At 36.7% G+C, this 25,170-nt stretch overlaps 1 protein-coding gene across 3 annotated transcripts in view; it reads left to right on the top strand.

Annotated features, from left to right (window-relative positions):
• The first annotated feature begins 4,458 nt into the window (after positions 1-4,458).
• The window catches only part of NFkB (protein), a 32,005-nt gene continuing 11,293 nt past the window's right edge, over positions 4,459-25,170 (top strand). The window contains exons 1-12 of one of the 3 annotated variants that reach the window (XM_030979024.1): positions 4,459-4,831; positions 7,831-8,109; positions 10,762-10,860; positions 15,219-15,379; positions 16,401-16,693; positions 17,481-17,680; positions 18,333-18,471; positions 19,628-19,747; positions 21,194-21,292; positions 22,123-22,491; positions 22,818-22,958; positions 23,380-23,530. In XM_030979024.1, coding sequence (XP_030834884.1) covers positions 7,897-8,109; positions 10,762-10,860; positions 15,219-15,379; positions 16,401-16,693; positions 17,481-17,680; positions 18,333-18,471; positions 19,628-19,747; positions 21,194-21,292; positions 22,123-22,491; positions 22,818-22,958; positions 23,380-23,530 — 1,985 coding nt within the window. In that variant the 5' untranslated portion in view covers positions 4,459-4,831; positions 7,831-7,896. 3 annotated transcript variants of the gene reach the window in all.

Raw genomic sequence — 25,170 nt, 5'->3', positions numbered from 1 at the left:
AAATCTGTTCATTCGTATAATACTCGTTCCTGTATCAAATATCATTATCCAAAGGTCTCTACCCAGTTAATGCTTTACTCTTTTAGACATAATGGTCCCCGGATTTGGAATGATTTAACTGATAAGCTTACATTATGCACAACTATATCATCCTTTAAAGTTCTATTGAAGAGACAGTTGGTCTCTTCTTATTTCCCTTAACTCTTTCTTTTTCTTGCAATGTACCATGCATGTGTGTGCGTGCGTGTGTGTGCGTGTGTGTGTGTGTGTATCTATAATGTGTAGTATATTATTTATATATTGTTATTATTGTCGTAACGTATACAACCATGTAATCTCGTTATTTATTATTTATGTCAGGGGACTATTTTACTTACAAGTTTTTCAAACTTCCTTTTTAGTCTCCAATTTCTTAATTCCAATATTATAAGATTATGATTGTTTCATGTTACTTTTGTATATATATTATGTTATGGTTTTATGATTGAAATAAATGAACTGAACTGAACTGAATATGCGCGTATCGCTATTATAAAAACCTCCATTGATAAATATAGGTGGCATGCGCAATGTTTAGGAAATGTAATGATTGTTAAAGGTAAAGACCAGTTATGGTCATGCGATTGCATTGTGAAAGAAACGTTGTGGAATCGATCAGAAAAGGTTGATCATCTAGCATCTAGCATCTGCAAGGTTCTGGAATCATCAAAATGATAAGAAATTTGGCCCATTCTTCGTAAAGTTACAAGCACTATACACAGAAAGATGTATGGGACTACCCTATATCTCTCACAGACCATGAGAAAACAAATTTACCAAATATATGAATTAGTAGGCGGTTTCCCGGCAATTTTTTTATCATCATGTATTAGTCAAAACATATTCTTTCACATGATTGGTAATGAGAGCTTCCATTTCATTTTTTTCAAATTGGGGCGTTTCCAATACTGGTCTATACCTTTAACTTTCCTTTTCTCTGAATGGAATTTTGTTTGTGATTTAATTCAGGTTTTTCATTATTGTTATGTTCTTTTGGGTTAAAAATACAAACCATCTTATACCCCTTTACTGCTTTTTTTTTTTTTGGAGGGGGGGGGGGCGTTTTGCCCCCCCCCCGCTTTTTTGGTTGGGGGGGGGGGCAGTTGCCCCCCCCTGCCACCCCACTTTCATCTTTAAACGTGTTCTCTATCTTCAAGATTTTGCGTTGGTAAACTTGTCATGTTAAGGGTGATGGGTCTGCGACTGCTGCGACAAAATTGATAACAGAATACATAAGTTGGGTTTTCTATCAGGTACGCAGAAAACCTAAATTTGTATTATTTCATCAACATTCGACTTTAAACACATTCTTTTTGAAAATCCTTGCAGCAATGTGTTTTAAATGACATCCTCTTTCACATTATGATAGGCCTACATTTTAAGTGAAATTTAGCCATCAAATCTGTTGGGCTCCCTACACTTTGGAAACGTCTGAAGTCGTCTCATAGTCGTCTTTGACGCCGGGTAATGGTCAAGGTGACTGAGGAAAGTTTGGGAACACAATCATGCTGTCACTGGTGAGGACTCCGATGCAACCGAATGCTTCATGCTATATTAAACAGGTCTATTCTTTGATAAAAACTGATATAATCTGTCAACCGTTTCCATATTCTGTGTAGAGTCTGTATTATATATAGAAGGCGGTCAGTGGAGCCAGGCGACGTCTCAGGGGAACAACCGCCGATTCTTGTTTATGCGCTTTGTTTTTATATCTAATGAAAAGGCGCTTTATAAATGTACATTATTACTATTATTATAAAAGAGACTAAAGCTTTCGTTCTACCACAAAATGCACAAAGCTGATCTCTTTCGCGATTCATTATTCTTTATACCAGAATAAATTTGGTTGTACAGTAATAACATCACACAAACATGTGACGTTCATTGTCCTGATTCTAGATTTGGCCATATTATCGTTATTGTCTAGTCCTATCTACATGACTTGAGATACCAACATTGGAGAGTATAATTTTGAATTGTCAATTTCTCTTTATTGTCGGGTCTAGGCAGCCAAGTGGTTCTGCTCCCCAAATGAGTAAAATACCCGAAACAGAACCCAACAACGGAGCCAGATTACTTGCCAAGACACATATTTTATGAGAACGAGAAATAAATGGAACTGGAAGCCTAGCTGCAGTGAGAACACAACATTCTTCCAAAATCTTGGTAAAGGTGAGAAGAAGTAGTTTCACATCAAACTACAACAAGAAAAAACCCCGAAAGAAAAAAAAATTAAATTCAAAATTTAGGTAAGAAAGAAAGAAAAATGAGAATGAATCTTTCCCGCCCCGCCTACGCAGGAGAACTATTTATAAAACACCTTTCGTTTGAGTTTGAATGACCGCTGCATTTGTGAAACAAAATGTGAAGTCGGGATTTCCCCCAAGTTTCCCCTACTCGCGCTTCGCATGAGGGCGGTCGTCCATTAGAATGTCTTGCCAGTCGTTAAAATATTAATACCGCCTACTCAGCAAATTATTAGTGCTTTAAAATGAGTTTTGTTGCATATTTGAAGAATAAAATTATGTAATTAAATACAAATAGTGAAAAACGTTCACATAAATTGAGATGTTACTATATATAAGAAACCAAATATTAAATTGCGTAAAGAAACGCCTGCTAATGAGTCTACTACCATGCTAATAATTATAATATTGAAGTTATCGACTATTTCTCTTTCCGAGCGTATTCGCCGAACCATGTTGAAGATCAACCGGGGATGAAATCGTAGTTTCCATAAACCTGTTTGTTCAGCCTGGAATTGTACACGTTCGTGTGTTTATGGGGGCGGCAATGGAGAGGGGAAGGAGGGGTGGGGGGGGGGGGGGGGGAAGTGGTAACCAAATCACGCCAATAAAGCTGAAAAGTCGGAGAGCAAGGTGATCTAACATTTTGTTGTTGTAGAACTCGGTATTTAGTGTCAGTATAAAATGTAAAAATTACTCCAACATTCCTAGCTTACAAACTCCTCTCTCTTAAAAAAAATTCTTCCGGTTTGAGTTTTTCTACGCATGTTAGTATGCATGTGCATGGGGAGGGGTGGGTGCATGGGTGTCGATCCCGGGGGGGGGGGGGGGATGGGGGGGATATATCCCCCCCAATATTTCAGGTGGGGGGGGGGGGGGGGTGGGTGGCCTGTAGGCCTACAATCATCCCCCCCCCAATAATTCACCATAACAAAATCATTTATTTATGATGCTAGCTTTGGTATATAATATTATAACAAATAATTGACAGCTCACCCAAATGGGGCCCCTATAGTTATTAAGGGATGTATTTATCAAATTATATTATTATTATTATTATTTGGGGGGGGGGAGGAGGAAGGAGGTCGACACTTGAATGTTGAGTTGAATGATGTGCAATGTAAACTTTAAACTATGCCTCTAAAGAACCGTGCATCAATTAATTGAATGCACATGACACCCCCTCTAGACGTTAGTGCTTTTAAGCGATGTCTGGACACCAATTCTGAGATTCTGAGAATGTATGTTGTAAATGTTATATACAAACGGCCGAGTGGATTTTATTTTTAATGATATGCCATCATCATTTTATGACACAATCACTTAGGACATTCACAATTTATTTCAAGGGTGGATGAATTATGACGAACGGTTATAACGATTCCAGAAGTGATTTAAAAAAGTAAGCATCACGTTTTTGTAGGTTTATATGTGTAACTTTTCAACAGGCACCAAGTGCACTTATCCTAAGTCGACAGATACAATTTTCAATAAAAATGCACTTCACAGCTACCATACCATGACCTACAATCATCCCCCCCCCCAATAATTCACCATAACAAAATCATTTATTTATGATGCTAGCTTTGGTATATAATATTATAACAAATAATTGACAGCTCACCCAAATGGGGCCCCTATAGTTATTAAGGGATGTATTTATCAAATTATATTATTATTATTATTATTTGGGGGGGGGGGGGGAGGAGGAAGGAGGTCGACACTTGAATGTTGAGTTGAATGATGTGCAATGTAAACTTTAAACTATGCCTCTAAAGAACCGTGCATCAATTAATTGAATGCACATGACACCCCCTCTAGACGTTAGTGCTTTTAAGCGATGTCTGGACACCAATTCTGAGATTCTGAGAATGTATGTTGTAAATGTTATATACAAACGGCCGAGTGGATTTTATTTTTAATGATATGCCATCATCATTTTATGACACAATCACTTAGGACATTCACAATTTATTTCAAGGGTGGATGAATTATGACGAACGGTTATAACGATTCCAGAAGTGATTTAAAAAAGTAAGCATCACGTTTTTGTAGGTTTATATGTGTAACTTTTCAACAGGCACCAAGTGCACTTATCCTAAGTCGACAGATACAATTTTCAATAAAAATGCACTTCACAGCTACCATACCATGACCCACATCATAAAATTGGACTGTTGATTCAGCAAGAGATGGAAAGTCCCGAATTTCCTGGACGCGTCGCATTAGGTCATTTTGCATGCTATTATTAGCAAAATTCTTTCATGTTCGTGAAGAAAGGGATTTTCCAAGCTTCACGATTACCAACTCTACTGAGTCATCACTCATAACTCACATTTTTGTAGTAATCTACGGTTGTGACATTGGGATTTTAGGCGCTCTCAGGACGTAAACAAGTTAGAAAGACCAGTCCTACGTACTCTAATACATGTTCAGCAAGCTGTATCCAACTGACTCAGCTCGGTTTCTGAGACTGAGGCTCTGGCTTTGCTGCATTTCAAATCGATCTAGCTGAGCTGCGTGTGTTTTTTCACACATACAAGCTTGTGAGTATACTTCTTAGTCATCTCAGTCAAACGCTTCATTGATTTGTGTTACCCCATATAATCATTAGCACTAATGTTGTTGTGCCTTGTGTTTTATTTAATTAAATTTCATAATTCAACCAGATGGGATGATCTGGACTTCCTGTCTAAGCCTAAGGATATTTGTCAACGGTTATTATAGGTCTGTTACTTTATGTCTTCTCTTGACATTTGGTGTTAAATTGTTATTTTCATTGAAGTCTGTTCATTATTAGAGGATCTAGACTAGTCTATGGCTAATTAATAATTGAATATTTAGGGTCTAGACTCTAGTAGACTTCAGGTCGCAGTGGCAAGATCTCAACGTGCATGCTTAATCAAACTTTTAAGTTGCTTATTCTTTTCTTTGACCATTCCCCTTGATAGAGCTACAGGTAGACCTTCATGTATCTCTATGTAGCCTGTATGTCCACTACCTTTGTCTACATTTTTATTCTTTTATCTTTAAAAAAAATCTTTAACTGTGTTATGTTATTCATTGTTTTTATCCTTCTTTCTTCTTAAGTACAATACTTTGACAAAATTAAATCAATACTAAACAATAACATTAAATTCTCTCTTATCAACAAAACTCAAAGTAACCGTGAAATAATCCTGGATCGATGAACAGGCTTAGACCTACAACATTGTGTATTAAAGTAAAGTAAAGTAAAGTAAAAAAGAAAAGAAAAAAGATCCTTCCTTTATTTGAACCTTGAAATGAGAATCTCTTTCTCAGCAACTCCTATCCCGGGGTTTGCTCATCTCCAACTCAAAACCAAGGGAGGACCTCGGGGTTGTGGGAAAACAAATCATCATTTTTTTTATTGTTTAATTAATTTTTTAAAAATCTTAAAATCATGATTTTCATTGAAAAAAAAAAAAATCAGAGTTCCTCTCCTGTACATGTCCATGTATTTGGATCATCTTGGATAGCTCCTAGGAGCTGCTGAAGCAAAAGGGATTAACATTCCAAGGTTCTAGGATATTATAAGAATGTTTTCTTGTTCTATCTGTTCTTCTGTCTTCTAACTTAGTTTGGGAAACATTTTTAAAACAAAATGATTTATCCTTATAAATTAGGCAAATTAGCCTTACTAATTAAAGGGGCAATTTAATTGTATTGTATGATCTTTCCCCCACCCTATACCCTGTACATGTACATGTATAGTACAGTTCAAACTGTAAAGTACCGGTAAACTCAATTTGATCACTTTAGAGTTTAATGCAAAATGTCTTCAGAACCTCAATTATGAGAACAAGTTAGCACATACTTAAATTAGAAATATAAATGAATACAAAATTGAAACAAATTGAAGAAAAAAATGTGACCTTGTTAGAAATCAATTTTTGTATTCTATTAAATAGAGAAGAAAAATAGAGAGAAAAGATGTGAAAATCAATGAAAAAAGACTTCAAAATAAACCCATACCAGGGTAAATGTGCTTCATTCCATGAAATACTAATGGTGAAAATATTAAAAAGGATCTCAACTAATTTTGTAATTTAAAAACCCAGGTTCATTTATAAGAACAGATTTGAATTATTTAGTAGCACTCGTGTACACCTATGCATGAATGACCTCTGTCATAGTAATAGACTTGTTGTACATGTGCCAGACTATTGAATCATTTAAGGTCATTTACACCTCTTTAGATTTCACGAGTTTCAATTATTAATTAATTACTTCTTGCAATCACTTCCAAGAAACTTATAATTGATCATTCATCATGTGCCTGTTAATGAAACATGATTCTATTTTTAGATACCATTACCAGTAGTATCTCATACGTAGTGCTGTGTACCGGTAAATACATGTATACTATAGTACGTGTAGAGATGATCGGTTATACTTTTAGTATAAATGGAGGAAGTAAATGTACTTGATAAGTGAGTTGAGGATTAGTATGCGATTTGAGATCGGCTAATATTATCTTTATATGACACAAGTTGAGATTGTTTCTTCCATCATGTTGTAACTTCACCTTTGGAATATATGAATTACAAACTGCATTGTAAATTAAAGTGCTGTATTGATTCTTTAAAGCCCGTCTGCACTAGTTTGGCCAGGGGGATTATACCTCCCTGCAAGGTCACTGACAGGTGGTTAAAATAATAATAATGATAAAAACGTTACTTACAGTATTTAAAGCGCTATCTCATCAAATCAGCTCTCAATTAACATAAGAAAAAGGGGATCATGGAGGACCGATAGGCACCCATTAGGTATTGTTTGCTGTATAGAGGGCGCAAGTGGCTATAAGTAGTGCAGTGGGGCTCTAAATAAAGTTAACTCACTGCGTGTCATTACATTTTAGCAAAAGCGCTCTTTTCAATCCTGAACAAGTTTGACATTTATTTATAAAGTGCCTATTTCTACAATGTACATGTACGTGCATGCTTTCATACAAATCTGTATATGACGACTGCTCTAGGGAGCCAATAAAATAGGCGGCTGGTCATGACATTTTAATCATTCTGTGCTTTGATAAAAATGGTAGAGTTGATTACTGATTCGGCCAATATGAATAGGTTTCAATGAAAACAAAAATGTTGTGTCTCTAAAGTAAGTTTGACTGTAACAACAAGTCTAACTGAATTTTCCTCATGAATAAAATGCTTTATGTAGCTTGGGTGATTCCATAAATTAGTGACCCACTTTGTGACATTTTCGGTGTCCCAGTTGCATAAGGAACCCACACTTATTTGTGGCTCTGAGTAAAGACTTAAATAGCGGAATATGATTGTAAGTGATTCTAGGTACATGTATGAGGATGCAATATTATGCTTGGAAATCACTTTACAATCTCACTCCACTTTTTAAGTCTTTACTAAGAGCCACAATATGTGTGGGTTCCTTAAATGTAAGTGGGACACCAAAAATGTCACAAAGTGGATCCTTAATTTATTGAATTACCCATTTGCATTTGTCAATATTTTGGTGTGTCTTAGTTATCACTAGTTTGTTTCTCTGTTTTTAGCACCTGGTAGCGCAATAGGAGGGAGCGAGCGAGTCATCAGAAGCTTTAGAATAAAATACATCCACGATGATGGAGGAGAAATCTGACTCGGTGCAGTCTGTGGAGATTCCAGAGGACATGTTACAGCAGCTCATACACCAGAACGGTCAAGTGGGCTTACCCATGTCTGGAGCTGAGAATGATTTCGATAGCAACGACCTGATGCATCTACCTGTAATGAAAGGTCTTCAGGAAGAGGTGTCCAAACCTCATCTCAAGATATTGGAACAACCCAGACAGGTGATTATAATTGATAATAATGATAGATAATAGCTCTTCTTAGTTCTTACCAGTCACCAATTACAAATTCAAGTGCTTTGCCTTGTATTATTATTTTAATATGTTGTTGTTGTTATTACTATTGTCATTACTATTGTAATTATTAAAGTTATTTTTACTATTTTTAATTTTTATTTGTATTAACTATTTTTGCTAATATTATTATTATTATTATTATCATTATTATTATTATTATCATTATTATTATTATTATTATTATTATTATTATTATTATTATAAATAATATTATAATTATTATTATTATTAATTTCACTTTTATAATTTACATGTATGTGTATTTATGACACATCTGTGACGCATATAGACGAGCATGCTTTGCCAGTGGTTAAAGTGGCCAATATGATGGCATGTTAGTGTTACATTACATGTATGTCTCCAAGCCGGAAACTTGTGTGTGATATTAGCGATTTTATTATTATCATTATCATCAAAATTAGATAGGGATGATAATATTGACTGGGTCATTTTGGGATCTGATTTGATGATACATGTAAATCAAGTCTTTATAAGAGATCATGCACACACAAAAAACCAGGCCATTATTAACTAAGTGGGTTAGGCGGCAGGTTATAATCAACAATATTATATAGCAAAGTACATGTACTGTACATTAACAATAACAATACAAATTACAATGTATAACAAGGAGCACCGGGATAGAGAGAAAGGGAAGAGGAGAAAAGGAGAAAAGGAGAGAAAAACAGAGGTGGTATAGTAAAGCACAGGATAAAAGAAGAAGATTTTAACATTATGATGAGGAAGGAAAGATCCCCATACATGATACATTAATCAATAATGATATAATTAAATCGAAATAAATGATGTCTTACGGTAAATATTGTTATAGTTACAAGTTCATTGATGAACAGGAAATGATGAAAAATTAAGATTGATAATTTACAATGTAAGGTATTGAGACTACATGTATATTGCCCTCAACATACATGTAACCATATTGCTTGTTTAAAAGACAATGGTGATTTGATTATTGTTGAAAATTGTCTCCCGAGTTTATAAATGCCAAATCCTCAATTTGGGAGAGGTGTTTTGTTTCCACATCTATTTTTGTGAGCTAATGTCTTTTTTTAAATTTGCTAATTTTCCAAGCACTAACGCATGAGTCCTTGACTTTCTGAGTTTTGCATTAACGATCTCCATTCTCCAAGCAGTATTATAATTAGAATTTCTATTTTTCCACTCCTTGCTTTTGAATGATACATGTGTATTTGAGACGGGCGGGTTGGATATTATCTTAACAATCAAATCCTTTGAAGGAAGGAGGAAATCAAGAAACTTTTATTTTTATCATACTACCCATGGTGTCATATTCCTATTGAGTTTGTTCTGTTGCGGTGTATATAATGGAATCAACGACACATGTACTGTACATGCTCACGTACATGTGTACATGCAAGATCATACTGGTATGATATCACATGTCTGCCAAGTCAAAGTGGGTTGTATGTTAACAGATTTACAGTTAACAGTACATGTAGGTAGGTATAATCGACACCAACAGGCACAGGGACATATCTGGGAGTCCAAAATCTAAGTCCGTATAGGGTCAATACAGTCTGTAAAAAGTCTGATCACGACCCCTTTCCAAAAATAGTTAGTGTAGTGCCCTGAGGTAGGATTATGATTTATCGTCAGAAACTCAGAATGATAGAATTATTAAAAAATATATATTTCCAAAATGCATTTACATGTACATGTACATCTATGATCTGTGTTAGTGTGTGGTTATTTGTCATTTAGTCATTTACATTACAATTTACGAGAGTTGTCAAAGTCAAGTGGTTTTAAACATTTGACGGGAGAAGTTTGTGGTTCGATTCCTGACAGGGCACTTACACTGTATGTCTTTTAATTACAGGGGAATTGGCAATACTGTGATATATCTTGCAAGCCCCTCTGCAATTTGTTCTGTATATTAAATATTTTCATTTTCTTTATTATTGATGACGGAATAGTTTTTATCTTCATACAGGGGTTGTATAGAAACATATTTTTAATAATTACATGTAGGGTGCATGTGTGATTGCAAATTTTCTTGAGGAAAAATAAGAATTTCTGATTTTTTAAGTACAGGGCAAATGGGAGAGGAGCTTGCAAGATATTTCACAGAGTTGTCAATTTGTGTTTGATTGATCACAACTCCAAATATTTATAACTTTCTTGTTTTTTAAATCAGAATCGACCAAACTTCCACTGATGGTTCCTCTCATATTCTGCTTCCATTAAATCACTTCCCTAAGCAAAATCAAATTAAAAAAAATTACTTTTATTACTTTACTTAAATTACTTTTTCTACCCATGTGTTAAATGGGTACCCAGTAGGATGCGTAAATCATTGGCCAGCAATGCTAGTGTTAAAAATATTGTGCCTGCCTGGAATGTTCCCCAGGGAGTGGAGAACATACATGTATTGCTGGCAAGCCTGAATCTGATGACTGAGTTATATCTGTAAAGTGTTTAGAGACATTGTACATGTACACTGTAGATGTAGATGCATTAGGTGCTACTGCTACATATATCAAGAATGTTCTTCTTATTGTTGGTTGATTTTATGATTTTTGTTGTTGTTTACAGCGAGGATTTCGGTTTCGATATGGATGTGAGGGTCCATCACACGGAGGATTACCAGGCCAGAACAGTCAGAGAGGCAAAAGATCCTTCCCTTCCGTTGAGGTAAGAATAAGAGCAAAATACTCTCAGATAAAAAAAAAATTGGCTCTTTTTGCAGGGCTAACATTAACTTTTTGGTTAACAACCTTGAGATATTGTGCTTGCCTGCTATTGCTAATGTGCATTGTATTAATAATGCCTTGTCTGTTCTACATATTGATGTTCAAAGTTCTCTACTGAAACTTCTTTCTATGTTTTTTTTAATAGTTTTTTTGTTGTTGTTTAAGTGCTGGTTCTTTTGTTACCAGGGGGTGTTTCACAAAGAGTAATATTGACTTAATGGCCGGCCAATCATGCCACTGGTTGCTCTCACCATTATGATCTTTAGAGAATATTTTTTTCTTCCATAATGAATTATCAAAAAATGTAAATTCTGTAGATTTGTGACAATGACAAAGTATGTCCCTTGAGAGACCAAAGTCAGTAAATGGTTAGAGGAAACAGTGGCATGACTGGCCTGCCATAGTGTAAGTCCAACTTAAAGTCGATCTTAGTCTTTGTGAAACAACCCCCAGATCATTCTTCTAATAATGATTTTATTCTTGATTTATCCACTAAATGTTATGCTCCTTAATCTGCATTTTATGAATTTCTGCTTTGTTCTAAAGAATATACAGTATGTTGAAATCAAGGGGTTTCCTTTCATCAAAAGATGCTATACACAATCCATATGCTACTCAGTATACAGTCATGCGTACTCTGGAAGCGATTTGCAATATTGCATTGAAACTGAAACTTATGGAGCCCTAACAAAGACTTCATGAATGGATTTTATTTTCTAGTTACCGGGTAACGCAATGTAAATACCAGTCTTGGAAATGGTAAGGTACATGTACATAAATGAAATGCCACTCTTGTCTCTTTATGATTTTAATATATGGCAGAAAACTGACCCCCGGCAGACTGGCCATTAACCTAGATATTGCAGGTTACATGTGTTTTGGTTGTTGTTTGGCCTATTGTCAGTGTTATGTTGGACTCAATGGCCCAAATTCACAAAGGAGGTTGACAAACCTTGGTTTTTGTGCGTCATGTGACACGTTTTGACGCGTTTTTACAAACCAGGTTTGTAAAAAGCGCGTCAAAACGCGTCATATGACATATATAAACCTTGGTTTGTCGACAAACCTCCTTTGTGAATTCGGGCCAATAGGCCCATTTCACCAATCATGGATTTTTGGTTTACCATTTACACTACAGTTGTAAGTACTGGAAATACCCATAAAAACACTGAACACCATTTTGAATAAAAAAAAAATCATCAATTTTTGGTGAGCAGTGCGCATTTGGACTCATCGGCATCCTGCATGCGTTAGCATGGAAGCAAGGAGAGTCACATTAGCACAAATTGGTACCGTACAGTAGACAATTAAATTTGTCATACCCTTACCAAGTTTTGTAATTCTTTAAATTGCGCAACATTGTTTGGCTGATTTATGTTTCTTGCGAAATGTGGCTGACATAAAGCTTACATCTTGAAGGTTTCAACAAAGGCCAATTTAATTAGTCCACCTTTCTCTTTTGAGTTTGAAAAACACACAAACAAACAAAATAAAAGGAGTAGGAATAATTCTGTTGTTAACTGTACAGTATGTGTACATGATTATAAGTGGCCTAAACATTGTGGAGCGGTGTGTGCAGCGGTTTGTAACCGCAAGGAAAAGGCGCTATATCAAATATCTTTTTGATTGGATTGGACTGGATTAGATGTTAAAGATCATAATATTAGAAAATACACACACGACACATGTGGTTTTACAAATCATAATGTAATACTACGTTGTTTGCTTTTCTTTGAAAATCTAAACTGTGAAAGAAGCTAGTGATCAAAGGTCACAAACGTTTGCTCCGAAGGAAAGGCATTCATCCATAAACCACTTCATACATGTATTCAAATTACAGGCAAGCTTCTAAACTAATAATAGTTTACTACTGGCTTACAATAAAATGTCTCAACTGAATATTAAGCACTACATAGTAATGTAATTTCCAGCAAGGTTTCCTTCTTTCTCTCTTTCTTTTTTTATTACTTTATATTATTCATTAATTATATCAGGGAATAATTTTCCTGGTATCGCATCGCAATTTGCTATGCATTTTTGCATGACCGCTATACAAAATATCTTTTGTGTAGCAGTTTTCTTCCATAGAAATGTACAGAATTTCATTTGAAATATTTATCCATCGCCTGAAATTGCTAATCAAAAAATTTGAGGAAAATTATTCCCTGATTATATGTTTTTTTTAAAAAGTTATTTATTTATGAATTTATTTATGTCATTATTACTTTAAAAAAAAACGTTCTCCTGATTCAGACCACTCATCCAATAATGATAAAAAATGCAGAATGACATTAACTTAGCCAGTGTTTCTTAAAGCAACCCCAGAAAATACAACCGTCCAAAGGGTGAGAATGAAAGGCAAGGACTGTCTCCGGTTTAGTGTTGAGGGTGTGTTATTTTTTTTCAGCTGATTGGACGGGTGACACGGAAACAGTCCAGCCAGTGGGCTAAGTGGACTACAATCTATATGTTGTACATAACACATGAATAGGTTTACTGGACGCTCTAAAAGTAGATATTGTGTGGGTATTGGTTTCATATTCATTACATCATCATTTGGAAGAGTTTTCATTTGAGAATAAAGACATTATCAAAACTATTATAAATAGCATACATGTACATGTACATGTACATACAGTGTACATGTATGTGTATGGGAAATGTGGCTAGCATTTCTTTGCTTTTGTATGTAAACAAAATATGGTGTAAAGAGGATTGCTTTACAGGAACTCTACCCAAAATTTTCATTTTTTTTTCTTCTTTCTTCTTCTTCTTCTTCAAATTTTGCATTCTGAAAAATAACCAAGACACACTTGCTATCCAGGAATGAAATCTTTAAATTGAGATCATTTCAGTTTAGTTTGGAAGCTCCAGAAATTGTTGGTGATATTGACACCGAAATGACACATCTGAAGCAAAGGTTAATTGTATTTAAGAGACGGATGACAAAAGAGGGAATCCTCGATGCAAGAACAAAATCTATCATTGGAAAGAGAAACCTACTTGAAGCCCCAATATGAAGGGAGGATTATAATGAAAAAGGAATCGGAAGTGATATGCACTGCACTTGAGCTCTTGTCAATCATAATTTTGATGTAAAGCAATCCACACAAACTGTCAATGTGCAATCAATGTGAGAACACATGTAAGTTATTTCTGTATCATTTGTACTCATGATATAGAGCATTATTATGAATAATGTGAATAACAATTTTTTTAAATGTGTAAATTAGCACTTTACAGCCATTTTCTCAGATTCTAACATGTACAGGTACATGTATGCACACATTAACTTACCATTCTGAATGTACAATGTTTATTTCATTATTTGTTAAAACTACTTTAATTCAGCTGAAACTTTGCACAATGTGGAAGTATACGTATACATGTACATGTAGGAACGATCCGAACCAATCTATTCTCTTTCTTTTGTAGAGAATGTACTTCTTGTTTTAACTACCTGTCAATTATAATTATTAATATTCAATGTTTCAAATATTTCAAGTCATAAAGAAAATTTAACTAAGAATATACTTTATTGACTGTATTTTTGGTTCTGGTTGTTGAGAAACTCATAATTAGAAGCTGCCCTGAAAATTTAAATTCATTAGGCGTATAGGGGAAGGAAAAGTATAGTAAAAAAACAAATATTTTATGTATTCTATTGTTTTAGCTGATATGACCTTGAGCGTGACCATGGAGACACCATCATTTGTTGTAATTTTGCTTTCACAGTGATTTTCAAAGTATGAAGTGAAAATAAATATTTAAACTTAAAATTCCAACAAACAAAAAAGAAGGTAAAGGCCTAGTTCGGCTTACATGTAAGTTGAAACATGTGAAATCTGTCATTATTTGAGTGTTTGCAGTAGGAAATCCCCTTAATATTTAATTAAAATTGATTAGATTAGATTATATATTTTCTTAAAACAAAATATTTAGCTTTTTATTCCCACCTGTAATGAGCTGTTATGGATTGTAATTTCAAGTTGAATTAATATAAGCTTCGCAGTTCGAGTCCTGCGGCAGTGGCACTAATGTCCTTTGGTAAGACATAAATCTACATTTGCCACTCTCAACCCAGGTGCTGAATGGTAGGAAAGAATTCCTTGAATGCTGTGAGCACCGAATGTGAGTACCGAAATCAGTAGCCTACATGTAGCAGAGCCTGGGTAATATTGGAGGGCGTTGAGCACCTTGATCGGTGGATTTGTGCACTCTAAAAATATCCAATAATATTATGAAATCTACCATGATTCACTTTTCATTTCCTCTCTATCTCCACCCCTCATCCCCCAGATCTGTAATTACAAAGGCTCTGCCCGTATAGTTGTCTCCTTGGTAACCAATGAAGAGACGCCCCGCCCCCACGCCCACTCTCTGGTAGGGAAGCACTGTAAGGATGGGCTCTGCACAGTCCAGGTCGGCCCCAAGGATATGACAGCAAGGTCAGAAATGAGGCATGTTTTCATCAGCTCAAGATTGCCAAATAGCCCGCTATTTCTGATTTGGGAAATAATCCTGAAGTTACAAATCGCGTCTTTATCAGCTCGAGATTCGACTTCGAAATTTGAAACTTGATCTTGAGAAATTAGCTCAAGATATTTTGCTCAGCTTTCGCGCATAATGCGAGTCTTTTGGCTGGTGAAGACGCACCGGACAAATAGCGGGATATTTTGCAAACTATCCCAAGATATCTTGCGATGATTATCCCGACCAAATATCCCGCTAATTGCAAGTTCGGGCTGATGAAAACGCAAACTAACTGGATAATTTGTGATTGGGATAGTTGAAATAGCGGGATATTTGGCAATCTCGAGCTGATGAAGATAGGCATATAGATCGTGATTCCAATTATAATGATGGTAAAAGTAGTGGTCACTATTATTGTTATGATGGTATAGTGACCATAAGACGATAATGATTTTTTATCATGATCATGATATTCGTACAAAGATGATTATGGTGATTATGATGGTTACAATTGTGATTATTATGTGGTGACAATATGATGGATGGTTATCATTTTATTAACAACACCAAATGCAACAATATTAATAACAGTACACAACAAGTTTTTAAAAATTGTATAAAGATATTAAGAGATGGTTGGTCGAGGAGAATTTTGCTTAGTTTTTTCCATTTTTATTTATTCAACCATCAAAATATATATACAATCAAAATAATTTACTTTAAAAATTTAGCAGAACACAATGATGGTTCGGTGACCCCAGAGAAAGCAGGGCTTATTAAAAGGGGCCACCATATTGAAATACAAAAAAAGATCAACAATACTCATACAAAGAAAATCACCATCGAACATTAATATAAGCAAGGAAAAAAGAGAAGTACACTTCTTGCAGCAGCAAAATCTATATATATGTATATGTGAGGGCAGAGAAAAAAGAAGAGTGAACAAGAACATATTATACAGAAGTTAAGTCTGGTAATTACACTATTCTGCTAATTGTATGTCCACAGCTTCCCAAACCTGGGCATCCTGCACGTGACGCGCAAGGACGTCGTCCCGACCCTCAAGACCCGTATCTTGGCCCAGCATCGTCTCTACAAGGATCTGATCAACAACTCTACACCAGGGGAAAGCCACTGGACGGAGCCGTCCGATGCAGAGATCGAGAAGAAAGCCAAGGAGATGGCTAAGGATATGGATCTTAGCGTCGTCCGGCTCTGCTTCCAGACCTATCTGCCGGACATCTCAGGACACTTCACCCGACCCCTTGACCCTGTCATATCAGTGCCAGTCTTTGATAGCAGTAAGTGCTTTAAAGCTTGTCTGTACTAGTTTATAGGAGGGATTAGAACACCCTGCAAGGTCACTGGACAGGTGGTTATCTCATCAACTCAGCTCTCAATAAACATAAGAAAAAGAGGATCATGGGGGACCAATGGTCACTAATTAGACATTGTTTTCTATAAAGAGGGAGCAAGTAGCTACAAGTAGGACAGTGTGGCTTTTAACAAAAAATGAAATGCAGATAGTATATTTGTGATACAGTTTCTAGGATGTCAATCTGAAGTTAAAGTAAATGTATGATACAGATGTAGGTCAAAATAGATTTGGAGAAAAGCATTGAATGAAATAGTGAAGCTTTTCATCTTCAGAGGAAACTGCAAGAATGAACAGATCTGAGTCCCCAAATCAATGGAAACTATAAAGGGAACAAAGCAAGCGAAAAAAAAAGCAGGCTTTAAGCCCGTCTGTACTAGTTTGGCCAGGGGGGATTAGACCTCCCTGCAAGGTCACTGACAGGTGGTTATCTCATCAAATCAGCTCTCATTTAACATAAGAAAAAGGGGATCATGGGGGACCAACATGCACCGATTAGGCATTAGGGACTTTTCAATTTGCATGGACGTGTGACTTTCTTTTAAGGCACTGGCAGTCACACCTTGCAGTCCACGTTCTCGTCGTGCAAATCGAAAAGTCACTATTGTTTGCTATATAGAGGGCGCATGAAGTTATAAGTAGTACAGTTGGGCTTTAATCGTCCTTTCAAAAAATAACCAGTCCGCTACAATGTGTTTCATTGTGAACTGTAGAGGCACCCAACGCCACGACCCTCAAGATCTGTCGCATGGACAAGAGTGCAGGATGCTGTACAGGAGGAGAGGAGGTCTATCTGCTCTGTGATAAGGTCCAGAAGGAGGACATACAGGTCAAGTTCTTTGAGATCTCTGCCGATGGTCAGATGGTCTGGCAGAGCTTAGCAGAGTTTGGTCCAACCGATGTTCATAGACAGGTATGCATGGGGTCTACCACTTATCCTCTGTTGACAATCGCTCCATGGTCGTCTTCTGATCCTAACCTAATAGTAGTAGAAGAATCCTCACCATGTATAACACCCATATCATGTGGTAATATGCAACATAACATAAAATAATTAAAAAGGAGAAGCGATGTGGTACGGCAGTGGTCTCGTAACCGGGAGGTCCCAGGTTAGAAACCAAGTCGATGCGCTAGTGCCCCTTTGGTAAGGCATTAATCCTCATTACCAAGTCCTTCGGAGAGGACTTGAGGCATTCTTTAGCAGTTGGGTAAAACAAACCATCAAACCAAACTAAATAACTTAGGTCCAGGGATGCACCTTTTGTTTTCTGTGATTGCTCCAATGATGTTTCTATGACTTCTGTTTGATCAGTATCCTACACTAAAATCAAATATATCATCTAACCGCTAAAAGGACACTACAGCCATCAAGGGTACATGACATTAGTGCCCTTTTTGCAGTGAGCCATATTTAATAATGGTAATAATTCCAAATAGTCTTATTGGAAGAGAAAAAGAAATAATTCTATTTCTGGAATTACAAAAACCCTTGCTTCGAAATTAGAAAATGCAGATTTTAAAGTACTTCTATTACACTTGTTTTTTTTCTTCCCTTCTCTTTGCAGTATGCAATTGTATTTAAGACTCCAGCCTACAAAGATATAAACATTGATAAACCTGTGTATGTGCACGTTCAGCTCAAGAGGAAATCAGATAATGAGACCAGCGATCCCAAGCCTTTCACCTTCCACCCTCAAGTACCAGGTAAACTTTACATTACATACCATTTCCTCCTCCTTTTCCTCCTCCTTTTCCTCCTCCCCTCTTCCTCTTTTTCCTCCCCTCCTCTGCCTCCTCCTTCTTCTCCTTCTCCTTCTACACCTCCTCCCCTCCTCCTTCTTCTTCTCCTTCTGTCCCTACTCCTTCTTCTCCTCCTCCTCCCCTCCTCCTTCCTCTTCTCCTTCTCTCCCTACTCCTTCTTCTTCTTCTCCTCCTCTCCCTCCTCCTCCCCTTTCTTCTCCTTCTTCCTCCTTTTTCCTCTCCTTCCTCCTCTTCCTCCTCCTCCCTTCCTCCCCTTCTTCTCCTTCTCCTTCTCCTCCTCTTCCTCCTTATCTTCCTCCTTCTCCTCCCATTCCTCCTCCTTCTTCTTGTCATATCAAGTTCAATATTGAATTTCTTTGTGTTTTTTTCTTTCTATTTCACACCATGCTATTTGCATTTAATTTACATAATGCATCTTTATTTATAAGTTCAAGATGTGTCCGTCCCGGCTTTTAGCTATGACTTTGAACTTTTATCAACATACCTTCCTTGTCAACTCATTTCAATTCAATTCAGGACTGTGTAGGCTATTCAAGTATTCATACTTGTTCATGAAGCAATAAACCTCTTAAGATAAATTGCTGTGGCACCCTAATATGAGAGAGACGTATTGCATCACTAACATTTTATCTCAAAACACATAATATCAGTGAGTAACGGTATGCATCTAGGTACCTTCTTTGTTTCTAGCTCTCTATTTTAATTTCTCCTCTCGCTATTCATTTTTATGCTCAGTTTTGCTGCATTCATTTCTTTTTGTTGATTTTGATTATCTTTATAACCCACTTGCTTTATAACAAAACAATAAGTTCTTTACAAAAAGACAATGTTGAGAGATCTTTTCAGAAAATTCTAGGACCTCTGTTGCTATCTACTACCGACACACCTTTCTATAAAGACTTTCCATTGCAGGTGCAAGTTCCTTACCTCCAGTAATGACTTAAACTCTTTACAGACTTTGTTCAACTAATAGAACAAACAGTAGACTGTCACAGTCAACCTTTCTCACACACACAGTGTCTACAAACCACATACTCTGAACACTGCAGGAATTTGATAGCTATTGAAGAGTTGTTTGCTGCTTTATTGTTTGTTACAGATCGGGAAGGAATCCTTCGTAAGCGTAAGAAGCACTTGGCTCACTTTAATGAGTATAGTAGCACCTACCAGCAGGGTGGCCTAGGGGGAAGCAGTGGCATGGGAGGAGGAGGAGGATCAAGTAAGTCTACTTTAATATATAATAATAATAATAAAAACGTTACTTATAAAGCGCTTACCACCGAAATCTCTAAGCGCTATACACACAAAATAGACTAATATACAATTACATCTTATACAAAACTAAAAATGCAAATAAACATACAAACATATATATGAGTCTGGTTAGATGAGTCACTGGTTTTACCATACTTATTTTCCCCAATAGACTGTATTGTTATAAAAACGTTAGGAGAACAGATCTTTAAATCTTGATTTCCAGTAATAAATATCTTGATAATCAGACAGGCGAACGGCTTGTAAAAGTCATGGGGTTCCTGACTGACCTAAAGGTTATAATTATCATTGCAGCATGAGCTAAATCCAGGATTTTGTTTCAGAATCTGAGGCAATGTTACCAAGTCACTTTAATTAAGTGGATACCCAGTATGATGCAAAGGTCAATATGATTGGATGAGCATGTGCAAAGCTGTAAAAAGGCGACTGGCTGGAATGCTCCCTAGGAAGTGGAGAATGTGCATTGTAATATGCAGAATAGGAAGTGCATCCAGTGACCGGGGTAATATAGAAAGACCATCTGTCTACAAAGACAACGTTTTTTGTTTGCTTGAAAATGGCTTCCCATTAAAACATGTACTGAAGGAACCTGTACATAACAACCACCTGCCTATAAAGACCATTTTTCTTTTCTCCCTTGGAAGGTCTTTATAGACAGGTTTCACTGTACTGTATAGGATCAGTCGGGTGCATGCTAAAGTGCTTCATTAAAATTGTGAATAAAACCCAAAGGTTTTTAGTTTATCAATAATTGCTATTATACAACACGTACGTGGATCCTTGTCATTCGATTGGAGGATTGTTTGTCACATGATATTCAATAGATGTTCTATTGCACGGGCGTGCATTTTTGGTTATATGCAGACTGCGTACCTCTCTGCCGTGCGCGTATCCCTTCGTGTATCTGATGCGAAGGTAATCTGAATGTAATCGAGAAGGCTTGACTCCAACTTCAATTTATCTGTAATATAAGGTTTAAAACATAATTTGTTGATTAACGTTCTATTAGATCTTCTTCGATGTTGTATAAAACAAATAATGAATGTTTTTCATTCGTTCAATATATTAAACTCATAAACATTCATTATTTGTGTATTATTCTTTATGATTGTAACTACATTCAACAGTTAGATCTGGTCATGTATATCGTGAAGCAGGTTTAGTCGTTACGATGCTAGTAACAAGCAAATAATTACTGATTGTAAGGATAATGTGACAAAATGTCCCTTACCCGCTGAGGTGATCTACTTTATTCACTTTGGGTGATAGAAGCGAAGATTATCTTGATGACGATGACAAATAACACATTATGCAAAGTGCCCTATTCTATGTTTTAGCACCATCAATATTGCTCTTTGTAATATTTCTTCATTTCCCTTTTTTGTTGTAGCATCTTTTAATTTCAACAACCCTAACATGGGGTATGGAGCTAATACCTACAACTTTAGCGGCAACCAAATGACCTCTTCAACATCGCAGCCACAATCAGGTTAGAAGCTTAAATTTTTTTTATCCAGACTCCTTCCACTACAACTGACTGAAGAAGTGAACAAAATTGTCATAACAAGTTGAAATTGCACAGAATACACATTTATTGATTAGATTAGATTTTTGGTTTGATTTATATTTCCACTCAAATATACACAAATTAAATTGACATTTAAAAACCATACAGTATTACAATATATAATAGAACAATTGAATTATACAAGTAACAAAATACTGATAAGTATGTAGGTAATAAAATTCCACATACATCTGTCTGCCGTAGCCAGGTCGAACAAGCTCAAGGTTTGTCCGACCTAGCAATCTAGAAACTATTGTTCCCCAAACAAGCCCGACAAAAGAAACATAAGGACCCGGCATAGGCCACTGAACCTACGCATCTGGAGTCTCTCCAGGAACAAACCTGCACAAACCACAAACACGGGGAAGATGGCCCAATGGAATTTTTTACAAGCGTATACCATATTGGTTCTACTTGCGGAGATGTCAAAACGTCAGCTTTGCATAATTAGTGCCTTGTTCTATATTTGATGGCAGTTAACATTTCTTTTTACTAATTTAACGTAAAAGATAACATAATTTCTAAAAATACCTCTGGTCACAATGAATTGATAGTCTTTACAGACAAAAAAAGTAGCCCTGTGCCACAAACAAAGAAAACGTGGCCATTCAAAGGTTTTAATTTAGGATCAGATCTTAAAAAAGGAGAATGTCCATTTTGAAATAATATTTAACTCATCAAAGAATTAGTATTTTGTGTGGTCTTGGCATGTGTTTATTTGAACTGTTCCATTTTTTTCTGACTGAATCCAGTGCCGCAACAAATCCCTAGCCACCAGTCTGGGGTCGTTGCTACCGGCAACTCCTCTCAGCAGATGGTATACACAACATCGACCGGTGCACAGAACCACCAGCCCTTGCCTAGCATTGCAACACTAGCAAGGAAACCCCAAGAGCAGCCACAGCAACAACAATTCCAGTTGCAGCAACAACTGCAGCAGCAACAGCAGCAACAACAGCAGCGACAGCAGCAACAGCAGCGACAGCAGCAACAGCAGCAGCCGATGCAGATGGATTTCCAGATGCCACCTATCCAAGGCAGTGCGATGGGAGGCCAGGCTGGTGGAGATCGCGTTAAGATGGAGAGTGAGAGCAAATACTGTGGCAACATGGATACAGCAGGTTAGTCACCAGTTTAATACAACACTCACAAAACACCAACACCAAACAGTTACAAACAGTTCACTAACATATTCAAATGATATGCATAGGTTTTAAACAAAGGTTGTTCTTGACAACCTGAAAGATTGCCCAAGGCTAGCCTGACATAGCAACAAGTAATGTAAGCAAGACTGGATTCCAGGTATTGGAATAACTCGTCATCAGGTCCCCAGGAAAGAAATGTCTATAAACTTGAATAAAAAAACCATCGGTCTCTTCACGTTTATGTTATCATTTGATAAAAACAGATGAAGCACCTTGTTATTTTTTATTTTTTTGTACAGAAGGATTTCAGCTGGACTCCAATACATTACGTGATTGTGGGCCGCTACCAGACCTCAAAGAACTTCAAGATACAGGTGTCTTGGATCTCATCCCAAAGGGTATCTCAAGACCAAAGGATATGGTGGAGAAAAATATTCAAACTGGTGAGCAAGTCTTTGTGATATTCTTTCAATGATGTGCCCTATTTTACGGTGGAACCATGATGAGTGGAACTTGTGTTGTAATATACCAACATCTTAGGCAGTATCCTTTTTTTGTGCTTATGCTTGTGGTAAGCTTGTCTGCTCTTTTTATAGATAGAATACATGGGAATGTCTTTTTCTTCTTTGCCCTGCTGGTTTTTTATTGGCATATGGGATCAAGGTTTATACCGGTTATACCTGGAACAGAGCGATCGGTTAACGTGATTCAGTTTGCTTTTCGCCTCCCAGGCACATGTGATGCCAAATACTTAATAATGATAACAATAAATATTGAATTTATTTTGAACACTTTTTCTCTCATTGTTGAGTATAAAGAGAATTGACTGTAATCCATCTCTGTAAAACTCTTTTATTATTTCAGATGACATAACAATAGACAGTGATTCCATGGCATGGCATGTTGCCCAGGTAACAGCCAATGCTCTTCATGACTACGCAGCTACGGGTGACATTAAAACAATCCTAACGGTCCAGAGACATCTTATCGCTGTGGAAGATGATAACGGAGATACGTAAGTAAAGATATCGCAATGCCTTCTGGCGCCTTTTCTGCTTTGGATGTTATTTATACCTTAAATCTGAGATGCATGGCCCAACGTGTTACCAGTGTCTGTAATATGGTGAAGCCCTAAAAAAATTGCGCTCCAAAATGACCATGAAGTGCCTCAAAAAAGTAAAAATCTTTAAGTGACCGGTTTTACCATACTCATTTTCCCCAGTAGACTATAGTGTTATAAAAACCGTTAGGAAAAAAAAAAAATTGAGTTCGATTTCCAATCATAAATATCTTGATAAACAGACAAGCGATCGGCTTGTAAAAGTCATGGGATTCCTGACTGACCTAAAAGTTTATAATTATCATTGCAGCATTAGCTAAATCCAGGATTTAGTTTCAGAATCTGAGACAATTTTACAGAGTCACTTTAAAAAGGAGCAGTGATATCTTGTAGTAGTGACCAAATCTTTCTTATTGTTGCTTTTATTAGCTAGGACTCAAGACTTTGAATATAAAGTCAAATGTGTTCTTTTGATATATATTTTCAACAGTAGCATTTAGTATGCCTCTGCCATCAAAGCTGGTGGTTGTGGCATGATTTCACCCGAAGTTGAGAAAATAGCAAAATACTCAATAATTTGTGAACAAATGAAGTGGTTATTTTCCTTATCTGACCAGGGGGGGGGGGGGGGGGGGTTTCATAAAGCTGTTCGTAAAGTTACGCATGACTTTACAAACGACTTGTATATGAAGTGCCAGATAGGATACCCAAAGTTTTTTCTGATATTTCCAATAACCTCACTTTGCATTAAAAATGTTTGTTATAATAAGAATGTTAATCTACATCTGCACAGTTCAACCAGGGCTTGTAATAAATGGATTCCGCATCTAAGAGGGCCCTTTGAAGCAGTCCGTTGCACCGAGAGTCTTTTTTCCCCCTATCATAATCCCGTTAATCCCCCACCCGGACCGCACAGCTCGTAAATCTCACTCCCGAAACTGAGTGACATAGGGCTCGCGAAATGCATTGTTGGAAATACACATCGGCTGCTATCGACAAAAATGGCGGCGTACAGTAGGGAAGAGTATTTGGTAGGCGACGATTTAGACTTTCTGACTGATTTTGAGGAAGATTTTCTTGAGCCTGGTGTATGGGAAGTTGGAGACCAATACAAGTTATGCACGTGTAAAATTCCATCAACGGAAAATCTTATTCGTTGCAGCGAACCAGAATGTACGGTTAAATGGTTTCATCGTGAATGCGTAGGCCGCTCCATGTAAATAGGCAGCATTTGAATACATGAATAGTCAATACACTCACAACATACAGTACAAATGCACATAATCATCCCGATGCGGTTGATCGGCAAGTTTGACAGTAGACTCACAATTTTAATTTTTAAATTATTCTTTCTAACATCAGAAAGTTGAACAAATTGTATTTTAATGCTCTTTAGGTGTCATCAATCGTCACTATAGTACTGCCTTTGAATGAAATCAGTTGAGTTTTGTACAGTGGTGTTTGAAATGTTGAGAATCAATAGCACAACTTTCAATACACGGCCAGGGTAGAAATGCAGCTATGTGTGTTTCCACCAACAACATCCAGCATGTACAGCCCAGCGAGCACGGCGGCTTTCGCGTCGCCGGCCCGTA

Source organism: Strongylocentrotus purpuratus, unplaced genomic scaffold, assembly GCF_000002235.5.
Source record: "Strongylocentrotus purpuratus isolate Spur 01 unplaced genomic scaffold, Spur_5.0 spur5_scaffold_10, whole genome shotgun sequence".
In the NCBI taxonomy this organism is placed as follows: domain Eukaryota; kingdom Metazoa; phylum Echinodermata; class Echinoidea; order Camarodonta; family Strongylocentrotidae; genus Strongylocentrotus; species Strongylocentrotus purpuratus.
Note: the sequence above shows the minus strand (reverse complement) of the source record. Positions and strands in the feature narration are given on the sequence as shown.